Raw genomic sequence first — 23,490 nt, 5'->3', positions numbered from 1 at the left:
AACCCTCGAAAATGCCCCCTGCTCCCCCACCAATAAAGCTGATTTTGTATGTTTGAGGCATAGACCCCAGGGTGCACACACACCATTTGTACCAGTGTTGTCAACTCTCACGCATTTGGGCACTTTCTCACACCGAGGCTGCAAAATCAGTAAAATCTCACTCATTGTAAAAATCAACAGTTATTACCACCCCCCCTCCCAACTTTTCAGATTCTCCTGTCCCGTGGCTCAAATAATCATGGATTCAAATGAACAGTGAAGTCTGGAAAAAATAATTCTGTTCTGATACGTCACTGATCGACAGTGTCTCACGCCAAGCAATTCCAAAAAGTTGACAGCCCTGTATATCTGCACCCCCTTGTATACAATGGTATGCCATGGTTAATTATTTGGAAAAGACACAAGAAAGGTGATTTTACCATTAAAAATTAACTTTATTTTTCAGATATTACAGCATTTCATGCATTGGGCTATTTTTCTTTTACTTAAATTTACTCTTTGGAAGATTTGAAAAATCTGATTTTTCATATTTTTGGGACAAGTTTCAAAACTCTGACATCTGAACAAATCAGATTAATCTGAAGAGTTGACAGGTTTAGTATAAACTTTCAAGACATAAATATGATTTTTTTTTTCGGAAAGAAAAAAGACAATAAAAACATCATTTTTTTTCGACATTTATAATCGACTTTCCCAGCCTACCGTAACATAAATCTCAAAATGAAATCTACAGTTAATACAATAGTATGCAATCCTTGTTCACAATTTATTTCATCATAATATATAATTACATTGTATCAAAAGTACATTTTGTAAAAAAATCTCTTAACAATTATATACAAATTTATTAATAAAGACTGTACAAGAAAGTAACACAGCTGTTATACACCTATAGCTTCAGAACTGGTAATTGTTTTCACAATATTTCAACATAGAAAGAAGGATATGGGTTATTTGCCCGCATTTTGATACCCCATTTGTCCAATTTCGTTCATTATTATGTTTTGATGAATCCAATGATAAAATTTGAAGCTTTACACCCAATATTTATTGGTCTCGCTATGAGTTTTAAAAATATGGGCTCAATCGAACCAATTTTATACCAATGTTAACAACACAGCAGTGTTCTTAAAGAAAAATACTATACCCGAATTTAAAGTTGCAGCTATTTGTATTGATTTTCAGTCAGCGCTAACATAATGGCCGGTTTTACGTGCCACAATGCTTGCATAATAACCATTGATCAAGTAAACTGCAACTTTTAAATTTGGGTATTTTTCTTTAAAAGCACTACTGTGTTGTTAATATTGAATGACTTTGGGCACATGGGCTATCAAAATGTGAATACGATTAATAGTTCTGAAGCTATAGTCGTATTTATAACGACTGTGTTACTTTTCAGTAACAGTCTTTATAGTAACACATGATGGGCAAGTTTATACAAATATTTTCCTATGGAAATCAATACGAACAGGTATGACTTGATCACAGCATCAAAATATACATTTCAATTCACCAGGTGCACCTGTACTGCTATATCAAGGTGACAAATGGTACAGTGACATTGTTGGCATATTGTGGCCCAACTTGGTTAGAGCACGGATATCACTGCCAAACTTGAGGTGAAAAAAAGTATATAATTATAAATTATTCAACTATTTAATAGTAAATTAGAAATAAATTACAGGAGTTAAGGTCTACAGGTGATTATGTATGGTTTTCAAGAGTTAATCCATTTAAACAGAAAAGCCCCCCCAATCACTTTGGCCCATTTTGTGACAAAAATGAACTATGCCTTATATACAGGGTGCACAACATATAAGTTCCCCCCTAAATACTTTTTAAGGGGTAAAACAAATAGGGCTATACATATCTTTTTACATTTTTACATTTCGTAAAATATTTTTCAACTTATTTTAAAAAGTATTAGGGAGAACTTATAAGTTGTGCACAGTGTAAATGCTGTTTTATTATTATTAATAATATTATGGAACACAATAAATAAGTTTAAATGTGTTACTTAATGAGCCGATTTAAAAAACTTTTCAACTAGGCCACTGCATCTAGTCCATAAAATGTTATACAGAAAACATTTAATTCTTGGGTTGCGTAAAGAGAATAAAATATTTTGATAAAACTTTTGAAAACTTGCGTAAAATATTGCAACATAAGTGTTGACAAAATATGTTGCAAAAGTGTTTGCCAACACTTTATTTTATATAACATTTTGACAACATTTTAAAAATGTTGTTGTAGTCTATTTTTATATAAAACATATAAAACTTATTCTAGACCTTATACAACCTGACATTTAAATGTAAATAAAATGTTTTAACCAACACCAAGGTAATAGAGGCTGTTAGCCTTTTCCGCGGGATCCGCCATCTTGTGGGTACTGCCGTTCTGCATGTGATACTTTAGACATTACACCCGATTACGTGGAAGTTGCAGCGTGTGACGCACCTCTTCAGTCAAGCGTCAATCTTAGCAACAAGGCACTCCGTACCCACAAGATGGCGGCGTTGACGTCACAATGACTACCTCTATTATTTAAAAACATTTTTGTGTTTGCTGGGATTTGGCTTGAAATCACAATGTTTTGCATAGATAGTGGGTTACTACAGAAACCCAATTTGCCCCAGGTGATAAAACCTTGGTACTTCTTTGCAGCAAAAATTTTGCATCAAAACTGTAAGTATGATTCTGCTAAGTTAAATTAAACATGATTGATACAACATTCAACAACTCTTCCTATACCTTTGTACAGGAGCCAAATGTTGTTGTGATGAATCCACATTTTTACAGTAACATATACGCAAATAAAAGTGTGCATACGCATAAACATTTGTATTGCTTGGACCTTGTGTGCGTATACACACTGAAAAGTTGAATTCAGTATTTTGGAGGTAGCGGCTAAACACTGCCATTTTATTCTGTAGTTTTATTGCTGATATCAACAGAGAACATTTTTTTATTTAAGGCTGTGTGAATGGCAATGATTAACTGACATTCCTCATGAAATAATCATGTGAATCATACATCTTTAGCTTGTTTTTTTGTTGAAAGAAATTCCAATCATGTTTCACCATTGTGCATCACCGTTTAACAACTCGCGTCCTGGGCGTCTGCGTAGTTAACCATGGATGCATCATTGTTAAATGGTGATGAATGGTCTACAATGTATTCGTGAAGTAAACCACAGACAACATGGACGCATCACATGTTAAACGGTGAAGAACAATGTGAAACATGATTGAATCTCTAATTATACTCTCATCATTGCCTTCCCTTTTCTACAGCGTCTTCTTTCATACTTGACTTTATCATCCATTCCAGGACACTGGGAAGTAAGTCTCGGACCATCACCGTAGGTCTTGTCATGGTCCATGGAAAGTAAACTTCACGCTCCCTCAAGGTGGCGCCTTTCATAATCCTACTTGCTGTGTCTGCGGATGTTGTATAAAACAGGTCCCCACTATACACAGTCTTGGAGTATTCAAGTGCATTTGGTGTATCAATACTTCCTGTAAAAAAGAAGAAAAGAAAAGAATTGTAAGAATGACACTCACTTTATATGTGCCTGGACTCCACAAATTCCCATCCTATTTTCCTCTGACAAGGTATACAGAAGGATGCATCGTTTTCTCATGCTGAAACATCTTTGCTGCATTTCAATCAATCAAATAGCTAACACTAATATTAACCCTAACACTAAACATAATTTCTGACTATCGGAAAGGAAATAAGGTACCATTTCATTGAAGGAGCAAAGTTCAACAAACCATAACCTGGATATCTGGATATCGTTTTGAAGTCAAATGATATGCCATTTTAAAGCTTATAATATATATTTTCTAAACACAAAATAAAACAAAATTGACCGGGGGCTGACTTAACAGTTGGTTTGTGGTAGACGGTCAAAGATGTTGCGTTTAATAAAAATATATGATTAAAAATCACGGTACCGGTTTACTTCGAAATCTACTTATATAATTATAAGGGGGAGGGGGCATTTCACACAAACAACCATACAGGTATGTTCTCCAGGAAATACCCCCTTTTTGGATTTCGCAGCTCCAAAAGACCTTCTATTGACCAAAAAAACTATCATTCCAAGTGAACACACACATGTTGCGTTGAAAATGATTAAAAACCACAGTAGTGGTTTGCTTCAATATCTACACCAGCACCAATAAAACAAAAGCTTGCTTGAAACACCAGCACCAAATAAAACAACAGCTTGCTTGAAACACCAGCACCAAATAAAACAAAAGCTTGCTTGACACACCAGCACCAAATAAAACAACAGCTTGCTTGAAACACCAGCACCAAATAAAACAACAGCTTGCTTGAAACACCAGCACCAAATAAAACAAAAGCTTGCTTGAAACACCAGCACCAAATAAAACAAAAGCTTGTTTAAAACACCAGCACCAAATAAAACAACAGCTTGCTTGAAACACCAGCACCAAATAAAACAAAAGCTTGCTTGACACACCAGCACCAAATAAAACAGCTTGCTTGAAACACCAGCACCAAATAAAACAACAGCTTGCTTGAAACACCAGCACCAAATAAAACAAAAGCTTGCTTGAAACACCTGCATCAAATAAAACAAAAGCTTGTTTAAAACACCAGCACCAAATAAAACAACAGCTTGCTTGAAACACCAGCACCAAATAAAACAAAAGCTTGTTTAAAACACCAGCATCAAATAAAACAAAAGCTTGTTTAAAACACCAGCATCAAATAAAACAACAGCTTGCTTGAAACACCAGCACCAAATAAAACAAAAGCTTGTTTAAAACACCAGCATCAAATAAAACAACAGCTTGCTTGAAACACCAGCACCAAATAAAACAAAAGCTTGTTTAAAACACCAGCATCAAATAAAACAACAGCTTGCTTGAAACACCAGCACCAAATAAAACAAAAGCTTGCTTGACACACCAGCACCAAATAAAACAACAGCTTGCTTGAAACACCAGCACCAAATAAAACAACAGCTTGTTTAAAACACCAGCACCAAATAAAACAACAGCTTGCTTGAAACACCATCACCAAATAAAACAAAAGCTTGTTTAAAACACCAGCATCAAATAAAACAGCTTGCTTGAAACACCAGCACCAAATAAAACAACAGCTTGCTTGAAACACCATCACCAAACAAAACAAACACTTGCTTGAAACACCAGCACCAAATAAAACAAAAGCTTGCTTGAAACACCAGCATCAAATAAAACAAACACTTGCTTGAAACACCAGCACCAAATAAAACAAGAGCTTGTTTGAAACACCAGCACCAAATAAAACAAGAGCTTGTTTGAAACACCATCACCAAATAAAACAAAAGCTTGCTTGAAACACCAGCACCAAATAAAACAAAAGCTTGCTTGAAACACCTGCACCAAATAAAACAGCTTGCTTGAAACACCAGCACCAAATAAAACAAAAGCTTGCTTGAAATACCTGAACCAAATAAAACAAAAGCTTGCTTGAAACACCTGCACCAAATAAAACAACAGCTTGCTTGAAACACCAGAATCAAATAAAACAAACACTTGCTTGAAACACCAGCACCAAATAAAACAAGAGCTTGTTTGAAACACCAGCACCAAATAAAACAAGAGCTTCTTTGAAACCATCACCAAACAAAAGAAAAGCTTGCTTGAAACACCAGCATCAAATAAAACAAAAGCTTGCTTGAAACACCATCACCAAACAAAAGAAAAGCTTGCTTGAAACACCAGCACCAAATAAAACAACAGCTTGCTTGAAACACCAGCACCAAATAAAACAACAGCTTGCTTGAAACACCAGCACCAAATAAAACAAAAGCTTGCTTGAAACACCTGCACCAAATAAAACAAAAGCTTGCTTGAAACACCTGCACCAAATAAAACAACAGCTTGCTTGAAACACCAGCATCAAATAAAACAAACACTTGCTTGAAACACCAGCACCAAATAAAACAAGAGCTTGTTTGAAACACCATCACCAAACAAAAGAAAAGCTTGCTTGAAACACCAGCATCAAATAAAACAAAAGCTTGTTTGAAACACCATCACCAAACAAAAGAAAAGCTTGCTTGAAACACCAGCATCAAATAAAACAAAAGCTTGCTTGAAACACCATCACTTAACAAAAGAAAAGCTTGCTTGAAACACCAGCACCAAATAAAACAACAGCTTGCTTGAAACACCAGCTCCAAATAAAACAAAAGATTGCTTGAAACACCAGCACCAAATAAAACAAAAACTTGCTTGAAACACCAGCACCAAATAAAACAAAAGCTTGTTTAAAACACCAGCATCAAATAAAACAACAGCTTGCTTGAAACACCAGCACCAAATAAAACAAAAGCTTGCTTGACACACCAGCACCAAATAAAACAACAGCTTGCTTGAAACACCAGCACCAAATAAAACAACAGCTTGCTTGAAACACCAGCACCAAATAAAACAAAAGCTTGCTTGAAACACCAGCACCAAATAAAACAACAGCTTGCTTGAAACACCAGCACCAAATAAAACAACAGCTTGCTTGAAACACCAGCACCAAATAAAACAAAAGCTTGCTTGAAACACCTGCACCAAATAAAACAAAAGCTTGTTTAAAACACCAGCACCAAATAAAACAACAGCTTGCTTGAAACACCAGCACCAAATAAAACAACAGCTTGCTTGAAACACCATCACCAAATAAAACAACAGCTTGCTTGAAACACCAGCACCAAATAAAACAACAGCTTGCTTGAAACACCAGCACCAAATAAAACAAGAGCTTGCTTGAAACACCAGCACCAAATAAAACAACAGCTTGCTTGAAACACCAGCACCAAATAAAACAAAAGCTTGTTTAAAACACCAGCATCAAATAAAACAACAGCTTGCTTGAAACACCAGCACCAAATAAAACAAAAGCTTGCTTGAAACACCAGCACCAAATAAAACAACAGCTTGCTTGAAACACCAGCATCAAATAAAACAACAGCTTGTTTAAAACACCAGCACCAAATAAAACAACAGCTTGCTTGAAACACCATCACCAAATAAAACAAAAGCTTGTTTAAAACACCAGCACCAAATAAAACAACAGGTTGCTTGAAACACCAGCACCAAATAAAACAACAGGTTGCTTGAAACACCAGCACCAAATAAAACAACAGCTTGCTTGAAACACCATCACCAAATAAAACAAAAGCTTGTTTAAAACACCAGCATCAAATAAAACAGCTTGCTTGAAACACCAGCACCAAATAAAACAACAGCTTGCTTGAAACACCATCACCAAACAAAACAAACACTTGCTTGAAACACCAGCACCAAATAAAACAAAAGCTTGCTTGAAACACCAGCATCAAATAAAACAAACACTTGCTTGAAACACCAGCACCAAATAAAACAAGAGCTTGTTTGAAACACCAGCACCAAATAAAACAAGAGCTTGTTTGAAACACCATCACCAAATAAAACAAAAGCTTGCTTGAAACACCAGCACCAAATAAAACAAAAGCTTGCTTGAAACACCTGCACCAAATAAAACAGCTTGCTTGAAACACCAGCACCAAATAAAACAAAAGCTTGCTTGAAATACCTGAACCAAATAAAACAAAAGCTTGCTTGAAACACCTGCACCAAATAAAACAACAGCTTGCTTGAAACACCAGCATCAAATAAAACAAACACTTGCTTGAAACACCAGCACCAAATAAAACAAGAGCTTGTTTGAAACACCAGCACCAAATAAAACAAGAGCTTCTTTGAAACCATCACCAAACAAAAGAAAAGCTTGCTTGAAACACCAGCATCAAATAAAACAAAAGCTTGCTTGAAACACCATCACCAAACAAAAGAAAAGCTTGCTTGAAACACCAGCACCAAATAAAACAAGAGCTTGCTTGAAACACCAGCACCAAATAAAACAAGAGCTTGCTTGAAACACCAGCACCAAATAAAACAAAAGCTTGCTTGAAACACCTGCACCAAATAAAACAAAAGCTTGCTTGAAACACCTGCACCAAATAAAACAACAGCTTGCTTGAAACACCAGCATCAAATAAAACAAACACTTGCTTGAAACACCAGCACCAAATAAAACAAGAGCTTGTTTGAAACACCATCACCAAACAAAAGAAAAGCTTGCTTGAAACACCAGCATCAAATAAAACAAAAGCTTGTTTGAAACACCATCACCAAACAAAAGAAAAGCTTGCTTGAAACACCAGCACCAAATAAAACAAAAGCTTGCTTGAAACACCAGCACCAAACAAAAGAAAAGCTTGCTTGAAACACCAGCACCAAATAAAACAACAGCTTGCTTGAAACACCAGCTCCAAATAAAACAAAAGATTGCTTGAAACACCAGCACCAAATAAAACAAAAACTTGCTTGAAACACCAGCACCAAATAAAACAAAAGCTTGTTTAAAACACCAGCATCAAATAAAACAACAGCTTGCTTGAAACACCAGCACCAAATAAAACAAAAGCTTGCTTGAAACACCAGCACCAAATAAAACAAAAGCTTGCTTGAAACACCATCACCAAATAAAACCGTAAAAGCTTGCTTGAAACATCAGCATCAAATAAAACAAAAGTCACAAAAAGAGTTGAAATATGGGCATTCTAAATCCCTCCGCCCAAAGGAAAGGATATGAGTTAAATTGAGTAACACCTTATCCCTCGATCGAATGGCAACCAGCAAAATTGTTATATTGATAGCTGGAACTGGCCTTCCTGGCTTCTTTCTATATCTTGCTATTTCAAACATGCTTTTTATAAGCTATAAGCAATCCAGACAGACAGACAGGATAAGACATTATCTAATATTGGGTTCACGCTTCTTTCTACTTGGTCGCTATAGGAGTGTATCCACAAGTGAAAAGTCTCTAAAGGTGCTATCGTAAAAGAATTTGTGAAAAATGCAGCACATTTTAAATAAAAACATCAAAAGCAGTCAGAATTCTTTACCTATCAAGTGCTCTTTTCAGTTGTAATCACAGCACTCCGAAAAATTTTCTCCATCAAAGAAGGCATCCAATGTGCAATGACTAACAAAGGGCGTACTTCATGTGAGGGATAGTAAATCTCACGTTGATGACAGGAAACTCCTTTGATTATAGCTAGAGCAGTGTCTTGTGGAGTGGCCTCGTGGCCTCGCTGGAATGTAAAATCACCTTTATTGGCATTTGGTGTATCCACACTCCCTGATCATTTTGTAGCAAAATAAAAGAATGAAGATCACATGATGACATATGTAAACAAAATATGACTAACGGCAAAGGATGTGGAGAGGAGCACATGCAATTTAATGTGCAGTTATGTGTCATCAGAATAACCATGATGTCACTGGCTCGGAACCTACAGGTAACAATTTGGAACTGCTATCTAGTCTCCTCCGGCGCCAGTTTGACTCCACTCACTCTGCACAAACCATCTGTCACTAATAACATCACAAACCCTTTGGATTGGCTGAGATATTTCTATGTCATCCACAAGCAAGACTTGAAACAATGCTCAAATATGCTAATTGACTACTTAATATTTATGAGCAATGACAATCAGTGACCAATAATTGTAAAGTCATTTTATGCAACAGAGAGCCCTATTTTTGGTAACAAACTCAAGAGACTAGAAATGTTATCATCTTTTAGACAATCGAAAGCGGCACATGTTAAAACTTGCAGACACTTTGTGTGCAAGACAGAGAATTAAACCCTGGAATCAAACTGGTGGCAGAAGAAAATATACTGCACACAAAAAATATCAAAAAATTTAAAACAAAAGCCATTTCTTAAAGACACTATAAAAATTATATTACATTATTAAGTAGTCGATAGATGGAAAATTTTGTTTTGCATAATTTTGATACCTCATACGGTACAATGCAACTTTATTTCCCCAATTTAATACGGTAATTTGAATAAAAAAGAGCTTAATTCAAAAGTGACAATTTACATTGACTTTTCCCTCAAAGCATGCAGATATTGAACACAGTGGAGTGAGCATTCATTTGTCAGGCTGTAATGCGGCTGTAACCAGGGTCTTAGCTAGAAATTGAGGGTTGCCCGTCATTTGATTAAAATTGCCTGTCCTAATTTGACCTTAAAAAACATTTACCAGACATCTATAGCCCATTGGGGGTTCAAAGAGTTCAAATATGTGTTGATATGGCCTTGTTCTACAAATTGGGTCTACTAAAAAGGCAATTAGCTTCTCACAAAACATACAATTTATAATATAGCATCTGTCAAAGGCATTAATTTTGCCCGTCCCAGGAGCAAACTGGCCGTCTAAAATGACGGCCAGACGGGTAGCTAGCTAAGACCCTGGCTGTAACAAAGACAGTGCAAATCACTTTGAAGTTTGAAGAGGAATATATCCCAATTTGTCACTTTTGAAAGTCTACCTGTTGTGATTCAAATGCGTATAGCTTAGTGGAATAAAGTTTCATATTACCTAATAAGGTATCAAAGTATGCAGAACAAAAATATATCAATTACTTTGTTTGGTTTGTAATTTAGTTTTAGTGTCTTTAAGAAATGGCTTTTGTTTTAAGTGTTGGGATACATTTGTGCGCAGTATACAGGCTATCAATCACACATTTAACACTGGACTGGATTACATATTACATGGTCTTGCATTCACACATGTTTCCAGTTACTGGCCATTGTGGGCAAAATCCATGTCAAATCATCAAAATTTTCAACAACTTTCTGAATAACCCTCTTGGCTATTTGGATATTGAATCAAGTATGTTCCTGAATATTTAAAACTCTTACCTATAATACATAGAGTCACAGATATATCCATGTTTTGCATAACAAATTCTTGACGTAAGGCACTGAAGAATCCATCTAAGGCAAACTTGGAGGCACTGTAGAGTGCTGCAAATGGCGTAGCCACTTTACCTACAAAAAAGCACAAACAAACATCAACCAATAGTTGACCAAGGGACTTCAACTTTCCATTCGGGCCCAAATAAATTTGTTCAAGCCCTCACAAAATTTTAACATGAAGGCCCAAAATAGCCCCTAGAAATTTGGACTTATTTCAAATCCTGAGAATGCACATTCTCCTAGTCTACAGTAATCTTGTTCAAGACTGCATACAATCTTGTCCTAGTCTACAGTAATCTTGTTCAAGACTCTGCATACAATCTTTTCCTAGTCTATAGCAATCTTGTTCAAGACTCTGCATACAATCTTGTCCTAGTCTACAGTAATCTTGTTCAAGACTCTGCATACAATCTTGTCCTAGTCTACAGTAACATTGTTCAAGACTCTCCATACAATCTTTTCCTCATCTACAGTAATCTTGTTCAAGATTCTGCATACAATCTGCTGTGATTTTCTGCAGCCACCTGTTTTTTTTCTTTGGTTACTTATACCATCTACTCAGGTTTCTAATCGGGCAAGAAAGACGAACCACGCCACCCAAGAGTCTTGCTCCAGTTTATGGTAAATACAGCTAACAAATATGTGACCGTACACCACGAATGAGCCGTAAAATGTCCTCTATTGTATTCTGAGTTACAGTGTAAAATGGGCATGAAGGTCATATTCATAGGTATTTCAATTTGGTGCTATGTGTATCTCATTAAATGAGGTACACGTAGCACCAAATTGAGGTACCTATGAATACGACCTTCATGCCCATTTTACACTGTAACTCAGAATACAATTGAGGACATTTACGGCTCATTCGTGGTGTACGGTCACATATGATAAACATTGTGAGCAACTTTATCTTTTATATGATTAGATGAATACTCATAAATATTCATGTTTAGTTAGCGGCACAGAAATCAATGATGCAGTTGATGGAGCAAGCAACATTGCCTGGGAGCGAAATCTTTTGCAAAGCAATGATTATCAATCAATCGGCTTGACACTCTGAAAACACTTAGTAACTATAAAATTCTGCACATCATTCAATTTTGAGCTATCGAGTATAAATTCAGGTAAATTTAATAGCATTTTAATATTACCTGCAAATGATGACACTACTGCTATACGTCCATTGCTCTCATTCAGCATAGGGGTTGCGTAAGTTGCTAGACTCACATAGGCACGGAAGTTGATATCCATTACACGTTGTAGCTTTTCCATGTCCCCTTTCCACAGAGCCATATAGTTATTTGTGATATGGTTTAGAATGAGATGGTCTATTCCGCCTAGCTTGGTTTTTGCTGCATCTATAAGCCGCTTGGTATCTTCTAGCTTGCCCATGTCTAAAGGAATGTAATGTGCATCTTGGGCTCCAAGTTCCTTACACTTCGCAACAACCTAGAATTAACACATATGGAAACTGTTGCATCAAGTTAAATTCCCATTATCAGAAGCAAAGAAGCAATTTACATTGCAAAAACTGCATGCCACAATTTAATACTTCTGGATATCTGTTTGATTCTTATCCAAAAATCTTGCTTTTTTTTTTTTGTGTGAAAATCATGTTCTCACCCAATGACACCATTCCATTAAGGTCCAAAAGTCCATACCTCTCCCGAATCCCCCCATTTCTGTAAATCTTTGCATCACAGAAATCCTTCATTTTGAAAGTCGGCAGCCTAACACATACAAAGTACCGGTACCTCCCCCGACTTGATTGGGAAATCTATCCGCAATCCAGGCCACTGATAACCGATGATGGCTATGAGGATAGAACATGTGGATGTGGAGCTATCTCAAATCGCATCAGAATCAGTGAAGCATGACACCATGTAAAGCAATGGAGATTCGGAAGTAAACAACGCCGATCACGACCGGTATAGCACCTGATAAAAGTTGATCAAATGACAAGTCGAAGACACATACAAACTACTAACACAACTATAAGATATGCAAATTAGCTTGGCACTGAATGCATGCACTCATCACATAAACAGAACTGGCCAATCACATGCATGGGATCTGAAAATTTAGGGGGGAAATCCTTGCGCATATTGCTTCCGGGCAACATGAAGATGGGACTGGGCAGCACAAATTCACACACAGGTATTTACAATAAACTTTCATCTACTAGATTCAAAATACCTGGACCCCCAGTTTAATTTTTAACTCGAGTTCTAGAAGAATGAAACTTGCATGTCTTCAGTTTTGAAAATTTTGTATGCAGTGAGCCAATGCAGAGGTGTATGGAATGTCATGTGATGTCATTTTAATGAGGGGCGCTATTTATGCTGGTTGATCTGGCTAGCTTCTGTGGTTGTTTGGCATAATATAATTCACATGTAAATGGTGCCACACAGCTACCACAGCTCCTTTATTCTTAGAGTTGTACAGTGCCAATGGGACAAGTTTGTTTGTGGAAGAATTGTTAGTATGGTTACTTTGCTCTCTGAAGATTAAATCATCGAAATAAATTTCAATAACATTAAACTTCACAAAGAATTGTTTTTTAAAATGTGTTTGAAAATTGGCAGAGATTGAGAGAATGAATTAGTGATAGCAACTTCAATGCTCTATCTCTTACACTTAACTATCGTGTCATTGTGGATAGGAGATAATAATAATAATAAACAAAGATTTAATATAGCGCCCTATGCAGAAAAGCCTCAAGGCGCTTTACAGAGAAAATGCAAAACCTTATAAACTACCAAATATAACTTAAACTTACATATAATACAACATGATAATTATACACAAAATACAATAATATTACAATAACATGATAATATAGAAAGCAATTAAGTTTAGGCAAATGTTCTTAAAATCAATATAAGTAGCAAGTATTATGAAATGTACAAAGTAAAATACAAAATAAGATATCATACAAAACACAATTGGTGATGTGACCGCACATGAAAAAACGTGATAACCCAGGAGAGGAGAGGTTACCAGCACTTGCACTCTCAGCGAAGATCAACAGCATCTTGCTCCCATTGAATGGTAAGTTGGGCTGGGTGTTATTAATTGCACATTAATAACACCCAGATAGATAAGATAGACTTATCGATCGATTGAACCCCCAACCCATGCCTGATAACTGCAATATATTAAAAAGACAGTTTTGTACAAACCTTTTGAAGAACATGCTCTCTCCTTGCTGTGATGAGCACCTTAGCCCCAAGTTGTGAATAATGGTATGCTAGTTGCTCTCCTATTCCAGTACTGGCTCCAGTTATTACAACAGATTTGCCTCGTACCTCCTCTGAAAAAGATTGTCAAAATAGAAACAATAAGCATTGGTGAGTTACAGCGACAGGTAACCTCATCAGATGACAATTGTCTGTGAAACACATTTGCCAATTAAAGAAAGTCCACCCAAGTGAAGATGGTCGAGGTCCTTCTGGAGATCCATACTGTCACTGATGTTCAGGCCCGTCGCAGGATTTTTTTTTTGGGGGTGCTGATTTTGAAAAAGTGGACTTTTTTCCCAAGGGGGCGATTTTGTGAAATGTGGACTTTCTTCCCCAAATTTGGACCTTTTTTGACCAAAAATGCGTAAAAACCTGTTTTTTTTGGCTCGCTCTTCATAAATTCTCAAAATTTGGGACTTTTTGTATACTTTTGCAAATTTGGGGAGGTGCGGTCGCACCCCCCGCACCCCCCCTGCGTACGGGCCTGCTGATGTTGGATATATCAATTGTCTTGTCAGTGGCGTAGCCAGGTTTTCGTACCAACAGAAATATTTTTTGCCGACGAAAGTTGTTAATTGTTGACCACATTTTTTGCCCAGTTCCCCTAAGAATCTAAAAAGTGGTAAGGGGAGGCTGACAGAAAATTTTTTTAAACATTTTCAGCCGCAGATCCAGAGAGTAAAAAATATGGGGGGCACAAAATACATGAGATTTGTAGAGGGCGATGAACCATATGGCCGTGAAGCGGTCATCGCGTCACGGTTGCGCGACGCAGGGGGTGTCTGATCACTCTGATGGGTCCCCCTCAGGAGTGAGAAACTCTTGCAAAATGAAGACCTAATTGAAGCCACTTGGTGGACCATTTTGACACTATTGATGGCCATGTGTTTTGAACTCGCCACCCTTAGCGTTACATCACAAATATTATGAATTTTTACACCAATCAAGTTTCAAATTAGAATATCTCCACACTTATCAACCCTAAACTAGCAAAAGTATACATTTTTGAAAGCTGAAGGCAAAAGCAATTTAAATATACACATTTCAACTCATTGTACAGGGTGACCTTGAAGTTATACAGGGTGGAATAAAAAATTCCAAATAAAAATGGGTCACTTAATCCATTGCTTATTACTAACTTGAAGTTATAAACTGAAAGTAAACAACATTGATTTGGTTAGAGGTTAGGGGGAGCCTACTGACTTTGGAAGAAGAAAAATCACAGCTGTTTGGTAATCTCGGAATACAGGGTGTCCCAAAATATGTTCAAAGTTTTTTACAATTCAACATATTTTGAACTGAAACATCTTAACTCTAACCCATACAGAAAAATTAAGTCCATATTTAGATTCCTCATCAAATTTCCTCTCATAAAATGTAAACTTGGACTATGATAGGATAAATAATTAAAAATTTACAGCAACTTTTAGATTTTGAACACTTCCGCATTGCTTACTACAGTGTTTAATATGAAAACGGGTAGTTTTGTACATAAAAGTTTGTATTTTATAAACTAAACCAATCATAAAGAGTTCAAAATGATTAAAAACAATTAGCAGAGTTAATAATCTTTCAAAAGAGCTCTTAACCATGTCTGTAGCCCATATGGATGCAAAGATATGATCAGTTGATTCAACGCGCACACACAAAATCTTTATTTCCCATAGACTTTGCACATACCGCCACCGCCTCAACCGCCACCGCCTCAACAACCACCTCGGCCATTATGAACTCAAACAACTGTAACTCCACTATTTTAGCTGATAAACAATTCTCCTTTGGATGTCTGTTAGGGCACTCATTTAGCTATAAAATGACACCAAACACACTACATTTACCTTTTGTTAAAGCAGAGATATTACAATTTGAACGAGTCTCGATTAGGAAAAGCGTAACAAAACCACCATTTTTGGGTGGCGAGTTCAAAACGCGTGGCCTGATGTAAAATTTGAGTTTGAAAGAGCGGAAAATTTGTGAAATTTCCCATTCGTGGACAAGTTTTCAATATTATTGTATAAATTCAATTGCTTTAAGTTCTGGGTATCTAAAAGCATAAAGAAAAGAGCAACTTCTTTATACATACGAAGAGGGGTGTCTCGGGGGGGGGGGGGTGTCTGAGGGGGGATGTGCCCCCTAAGAAGTGAGAAACTTTTGCAAAATGAAGACTTAATTGAAGCCAATTGGTAGCGAGTTCAGTGGATTTTGGATTTTTTTACCAACCCCCACAAATTTGGTATCACTGGAAAGAGCATTGAAAAAGAAAGCCAATGATGCAAAAAGTACCCCAATACGACAAAGTATAGGGACGTTATAAGGTCAAAAATGTCTGTTTTGTGTGTACGGTTTTTGTCTTACACAAGGTCTACCTAAAATTTGGAATACACTTTTGAAACCAGTTAAATAGGGGCCTAACACTTTGTGTAGTTGAATTATAATGCTGTTGCAAGACTTTTTATGTATCAACCTTACTCATACTATATCTTAATTAAAGTATAGGTACATTTGTAAGACAACTGCACTTGAAGATTTAGATACATTTGTCAGCATTTCACAAATTCCTACCTTTTACTACCTACCCATTTTGTACCATGAACAACAACACTAAGGTGCAAATATCATTTTGCTGACTATCAAATGGTATATCAACTTACTTACCAGAAGTAAAAACAATAATTTGGAGATCTCCCTTTCTGTAATCTTCTAGAAGTTGACATGAATACACTGGTTTCTCATGGTCATACACAACATTATACCAGGCTCATTCTTGTATTATGGGGTCCAATGGTGTGACATACAGTCAAATTTTCAAAATTGAATATTAATGTCAAAAGTTAGCTTAAATTGAGTGGAATTATATACTCTTTCAAAATCTGCAAAATATTTTCAGCGATGATTGCCCAGAAATCTGTACTGAAGCACATAACTGTGGAGAAATCACTCTAAAATGTCGCAAGCATAACCGGACACCAAACATGTTTTAACCCCTGCTAAACAAAAATATAAATGCCAAAATGGCTAAAAAGTTGCAAGTTAAATGTGGTTTAGGAGCTTTTATAATGTAAAAATAAAATAACATATACATAAGAAGTTGCTGTAACCTTCAAAACAGCATATTTGCATTTTGGTCAAAATACATGGTCAAAAATTGACCCAAAAGTTAATTATTGGGCCTGTTTTGTACAATTTCTGTCAGTTTAGATTAAAAGTTGCCATTTTATGTGGGGCCAGCACAAGTGTGGCATAATAGATAAATGGATGACTTTCTATAACATCAATTTTGTGCACATGAGAGAATTTAAGGTGCCTAGTGGTGTCATAAGCATAACTGGACACCAAAATATTTAGTGTCCAGTTATGACTGCAGACTGACAATAACAAGCTATCTGTAATTATGTCATACTTTGAAAAGTGTATTTGACCTGCAAATTTATCTAAACATATCACACTGTTGTTTTAAGTATTCATTGTTTATCAGATACCCAATTTTTAAAATTATGACATATTATTCATTTTCATGTGTCGGTCATAACTCGGTGTCCAGTTTGTCGTACAATATCCAGCTTTAACTTTAATTCAACTTATTTTGCAATTTCCATTTGTCAGTCATATATTTAAACATGTCATAATATATCATTTGAAGTATTTGTTGTTTACAAATTACCCCATTTTCAAAAAATATAGCACATTTTGCATTTTTACATGTCGATCATAACGTCGCGCATAACGCGGACACCAAAATATGTACTTTATGCGTAAGCGCTGTCTTTGTTAACAGATGTTTTGTCGCTAACATTTCTTTCATAATACAATTTTAGTATACATCCTATTCACTCAATAAGACCAAAAAAAATAAGCAATGGTCATATATAAATGAAACTAACAGGCAACCAGATGTAGATGATCTTTTTTGTCACAAGTGGTGTCCATAATTTTCGAGACCTTACATGTAATAAAAATTAAAAATAGCTGTTAACAATTTCTTTTTTGAAAGTTTTTAGTAATAACCCACTTGTTTTGTATAAAAAATTACAAATAGGCCAAATACCTGTTACAGTTTTCAAAATTCAGGGCAAATTATGTGTCGGTCATAACCGGACACCATGGCATTGGACCCCATAATACAAGAATGAGCCAACAGTGAGGTAACTTTTTCATTATTCATTATTCATTATTTTTCTGCCTTTTATTATATGACCAACACGCATGTAAAATGTGTTGTTATTCGATGCTCACTCACTTGAAGATGGATGTTTAGCCCAAATGAGATTCAAGAGTATATTCAAAAGTCAGACTCTTCAAAAGTTGACAGCAAAATGCATGTTTTAATTTTGATTTTTCCACAAAAAATAAAGGGATATTCATAATTTTGTTTGCTAATATAACCAGTTTTTATCGATATTTTTAGAAAATCACAATAATGAATTCAAGTGAGGTTCAGAAAATGAAGTGGAGGGCGGGTGACGGGAAACTCAAAATCGACTTTCCTTGGCTTTTATGGCACAGCCCGCTAGGCTATAAAAAGATTATTTAAAACTGAACGTACTAGCTTACCTGGATCAAATGAATCATAGTATTGGTAAGCAATATACACTGCTAATAAAATAAGGACAATCTTCAGCTTCGCCATAGTGAAAATTCGGAGATAAGCTTACTGAACTTTGAGAGTCATGTGCTTGCCTTGAACTACCTTACCTTTCGGGTAAGCGTTGGATTCGTGCGCTTAGAAGGAGGTCATGAATATTTATTATTATGACGTTTTCAATAGCTTCGGAAAACTATGAAGTACTCTCATTATGATGATCTTCGTACTACGTGATACTTTTCAAATTCCAAAGTTCAGTTTGAAACCCCATTTCTTTTCAATTTTGGTCTTTTCCCGCGATATTTTTTATAAAAAGCCGTAGTAACTGCCTAAAACGAGGCAAAATTGAAAAGAAATGGGGGCTTAAACTAAACTTAGGAATTTGAAAAGTAAAAATCACGTCGGTCTAAAGCTGTGCTAACACAGTTCTTTGATGACTTTGACCGCAATTTTTTATTTTTTTCAAATATCTTAAAAATACAAGAATCTAAGGCTAATTGAACAGACAGTAAGTTATTTTCTGGTGTTAAAGGAAATTTACGATATTGATAAACTCAGTGATAATGATGTTTTCCTTCTAATTATGAGTGCGGGAGGAATATGATTGTATTCCTCTAGTCCTTGGATATGTTATATGGTGCCTTTACTACACGGATGTCTCATGACGTTTAAATATAGGCCTACCATACTTCAGTATTTATGTTATAAATAATGTATTACATTCCTTATAGGCCTAGTGTGTGCTCGTAGGCCAATTATATAAATGGTTTTTTGTCTGTCTTCGTGTGTTTTATTCAAGTTTTCACAACAAGCCCCATGGGTGACATTTAACAAATATTTTTTGAAAATTATCCTGAGATAATTATGTTATCTCGGGATAATTATCCCGAGATAATTATGTTATCTCGGGATAATTATCCCGAGATAATTATGTTATCTCGGGATAATTATCCCGATATAATTATGTTATCCCGGGATAATTATCCCGATATAATCATGTTATCCCGGGATAATTATCCCGAGATAATTATGTTATCTCGGGATAATTATCCCGATATAATTATGTTATCCCGGGAAATTATCCCGATATAATCATGTTATCCCGGGATACTCATGTTATATCGGGATAATTATCCCGAGAGAATCAGGTTATCTCGGGAGATCAGGTTATCCCGGGATAATCAGGTTATCCCGGGATAATTATCCCGAGACAATCATGTTATCCCGGAAAATCAGATTATATCCGGGATAATTATCCCGATATAATTATGTTATCCCGGGATAGTCATGTTATCTCGGGAGAATTATCCCGAGATAATCATGTTATTATGAGAATCAGGTTATCTCGGGAAAATCAGGTTATCCCGGGATAATCAGGTTATCCCGGAATAATTATCAGGTTATCCTGGGATAATTATCCCTGGAAATCAGATTATCCCGGGATAATTATCCCGAGATAATCATGTTATCCCGGGATAATCATATAGATAATTATGTTATCCCGGGATAATCCGATTATCCCGAGATAATCATGCTTACACACAAGTTTGATCACAGACATAGTGTCTTATCATATAATGCGAGCGCAGCGAGCAGGAAATTTTGCATATTTGAACGTGTTCTTAACGTTTTCCTACGCCCTTTTAGGGCGTAATAGGCCTATATAAACGGTGCCCAAAATATCTGTGCCAAAAATTGCTTGCCCCCCTTTCGACCTGCCAAAAATCGCTTGACCCCCCTTTCGACCTGCCAAAAATGCTTGCCCCCCCTTTTGGCCTGCCAAAAACTCTTTCCCCCCCCCCCCCCTATAACTCACCACCCCGGGGGTACACATAATTATTGCACCACCCCTTAGCTGCAATTAATGGATAATTATCAAATTTCTGTAGCTATTTATAACACATCTGCTGTATCTTGTACCTTGTATATTCATATTAGTGGAAGAAGGGCCCAACTCCAACTCGTATTAAGACCTGTACCGTTGCCATGGAAACATCATATATAATTTCGAATGTAGGCCTATGTAGCCTAATATTGTATGTTCATGTATTGAAGGTCCCCTGAAGATGAACACATTCTGTCTATAAAACTTTTCCAAATATTAAGTTTTGTCTTAATATCTCAAAAACAGTTTTGATGGAGTTTGGCCCTTCTTCCACTCAGGTATTCAATTTATATATTCACCCCTATTATACTCATCTGCAGAAGTTGGAATAGGCCTATGCGCCTATGATGACTCCATATGAGACCACAGAATTAATTCTGTGTATGAGACGTACGTGGACATGATGGACAGTGACGTAGCATATCAATATTCATGACCTCCTTCTAAGCGCACGAATCCAACGCTTACCGAACTTTCGAGCCACGATAAATAAAAGAACTAACGTGCGGTAGCGACATTCGTTGATTAAACTTTTCATGACGAGTGTTCATTATAAACAAAAAAGGAAATGATAATAATATTTTCTAAGATACTATGAGACTTTTTATTAATTAACTAAATGAAAAAATTCAATTTCAACGTAAGATGTTTTATTTTAAACTATTTGTTTATTTTCTCAATGCGTCAGACCTAGGGCATACTCCAAAGGAACGTTACTTCCACTGATTAGCACTTGCAGGGCGCATAACGCTATAATAAATTTCATTATTTTGTTCAAAATGCAATCTGAGTGAGACATTCCTTTTAAAGGGGCATTTCGTGATCCAATGAAAAAAAGTGGTTGGGTACTGGTGTCTTTTTTTTTTAACTTTCAGCTGAGCTGACTAAACTTAAAAGTCATTCCATACAGACCCCCAAGCAGATTCTAATACTCTGATCGACCATCAGATATTATAGTATAAATTGAATGCTATAGGATAATGTTAAAGTTCATTTTTATAACTGGTAATCTTGATGTTTACACATTTGATGTTGTTTCAGTTAAAATCTGCTCATAATCGTAACACTTGCATATCAAGCTAATCTCGTAAGAGTTTTACACACATATTTTCATTGTTTTATGACTTTTACCGTTTCCGATCCGGCATATCAAATCTTATTTTGGTTCTGAGGCCATGAACCTACAAAAAAAAAAGTCTGGAAAAGGTGTCAATTTACACTTTTGGAACAAAATTTTTAAAGCTCCTTCCGCTTTAAAAACGGCTAGATTACAAGTTGATTTCAGTTCTGACGAACACTTATTGGTATTAAGATTCAGTAAATATCACCTCAAACCTCAATAAATTTGATAATATCACAATAATCTTGCTAAAATTCGGAAATTTTACCCCCACAAAACTCAAATTCAGTCTCCTTAATTCACTACTATCAGCGCCATAATGTAAACTTTTCTATCAACAATTGTTTTACATCATCTCCCGACACACTCCAATAATCCGACCGTGCGGTTTACGCAGACCCCTTGCAGACCAGTCTTGGAATTTTGCAAAAAATATTCCATACTAAATGTCAAGTCTGTAATATTTGCAGTATTTATTTATTTATTTATTTATATTTATTAACCATATTTAAACAGGGTAACCTACTCAACAATTATTACAATGTTGATTTTCAGTAGGGCCCCGAGACAAACATATTTAGCATTAAAATAGTACACGTAGATCAAATAAGATCATACATTATAAAAACCATATAAAAATGGAGCTTACATAAATATTATACAGCATTAAAATACATCTATACTATAAATAAAATAATGAGCTCTGTCTGTCTGTCTGTCTATCCGGCTATGCGTTTCGCCGCGCTTCGACGCATCGTTCCGATATTTCGGATATAGATAGGTATCGGGCATTCCACGTTTATGGGGTAGTTTTAAAGGTCATCGGAGGTCAAGGTCAAAGGTCAAAATTTCAAACTTTGTCCGATCGGGCCCAAACTTGGTGGGTGGAATCCTTGATACGAGGCGAATATATGCCCAAAATAAAATCGAGGTCAACAGAGGTCAAAGGTCATTACGGAGGGGTCAAATTTCAAACTTTGTCCGATCGGGCTCAAACTTGGTGGGTGGAATCCTTGGTGCGAGGGGAATATATGCCCGAAATAAAATTGAGGTCAACCGAGGACAAAGGTCATTACGGAGGGGTCACATTTCAAACTTTGTCCGATCGGGCTCAAATTTGGTGGGTGGAATCCTTGATACGAGGGGAATATATGCCCAAAATAAAATAGAGGTCACGCGAGGTCAAAGGTCATTACGGAGAGGTCAAATTTCAAACGTTGTCCGATCGGGCTCAAACTTGGTGGGTGGAATCCTTGATGCGAGGGGAATATATGCCCGAAATGAAATCGAGGTCAACCGAGGTCAAAGGTCATTACGGAGGGGTCAAATTTCAAACTTTGTCCGATCGGGCTCAAACTTGGTGGGTGGAATCCTTGGTGCGAGGGGAATATATGCCCGAAATAAAATTGAGGTCAACCGAGGTCAAAGGTCATTACGGAGGGTCAAATTTCAAACTTTGTCCGATCGGGCTCAAACTTGGTGGGTGGAATCCTTGGTGCGAGGGGAATATATGCCCGAAATAAAATTGAGGTCAACCGAGGTCAAAGGTCATTACGGAGGGGTCAAATTTCAAACTTTGTCCGATCTGGCTCAAACTTGGTGGGTGGAATCCTTGGTGCGAGGGGAATATATGCCCGAAATGAAATCCCACCAGAAAACCCCAAATTACAGAGTGGTCATATTACAACACAGTTTTACACAGTGAGAGCTGATTTGGCACAAAAGTATTTTCATTGGACATAATGTAATATTAATTAAAACATATGACTAAGATAAGATACAAAAATACAGATTGCTTGGATCAGCATTCTCTTCTGAGCAT

At 36.3% G+C, this 23,490-nt stretch overlaps 1 protein-coding gene across 2 annotated transcripts; it reads right to left on the bottom strand.

Annotated features, from left to right (window-relative positions):
• Positions 1-745: 745 nt before the first annotated feature.
• LOC140141929 (hydroxysteroid 11-beta-dehydrogenase 1-like protein) lies at positions 746-18,760 on the bottom strand. 2 transcript variants are annotated; one of them, XM_072163813.1, is made up of 6 exons: positions 18,633-18,760; positions 14,022-14,152; positions 11,991-12,288; positions 10,783-10,911; positions 8,972-9,207; positions 3,388-3,524 (listed from the first exon to the last, which is right to left on the bottom strand). In XM_072163813.1, the coding sequence occupies exons 1-5, from the start codon at positions 18,706-18,708 to the stop codon at positions 8,975-8,977; spliced, it is 867 nt and encodes a 288-aa protein (XP_072019914.1). In that variant the 5' UTR covers positions 18,709-18,760; the 3' UTR covers positions 3,388-3,524; positions 8,972-8,974. The 2 variants fall into 2 exon arrangements, with proteins under 2 accessions (XP_072019913.1, XP_072019914.1); XM_072163812.1 differs by lacking the exon at positions 8,972-9,207 and having other exon boundaries at positions 746-3,524.
• Positions 18,761-23,490: the final 4,730 nt, after the last annotated feature.

The sequence above is a fragment of the Amphiura filiformis genome, chromosome 20 (assembly GCF_039555335.1).
Source record: "Amphiura filiformis chromosome 20, Afil_fr2py, whole genome shotgun sequence".
Classification (NCBI taxonomy): domain Eukaryota; kingdom Metazoa; phylum Echinodermata; class Ophiuroidea; order Amphilepidida; family Amphiuridae; genus Amphiura; species Amphiura filiformis.
The sequence above is the reverse complement of the archived record's forward strand: the minus strand, read 5'-3'. Positions and strand labels throughout refer to the sequence as shown.

Coding starts and splice junctions, on each gene's coding strand:
- LOC140141929 (XM_072163812.1), bottom strand. CDS start 18,708: ATGGCGAAGCTGAAGATTGTCCTTATTTTATTAGCAGTGTATATTGCT. Junction 12,289..14,021: donor GAGAGCATGTTCTTCAAAAG/GTTTGTACAAAA, acceptor TGTTAATTCTAG/GTTGTTGCGAAGTGTAAGGA. Junction 3,525..10,782: donor TGTGACTCTATGTATTATAG/GTAAGAGTTTTA, acceptor TCTTTTTTACAG/GAAGTATTGATACACCAAAT.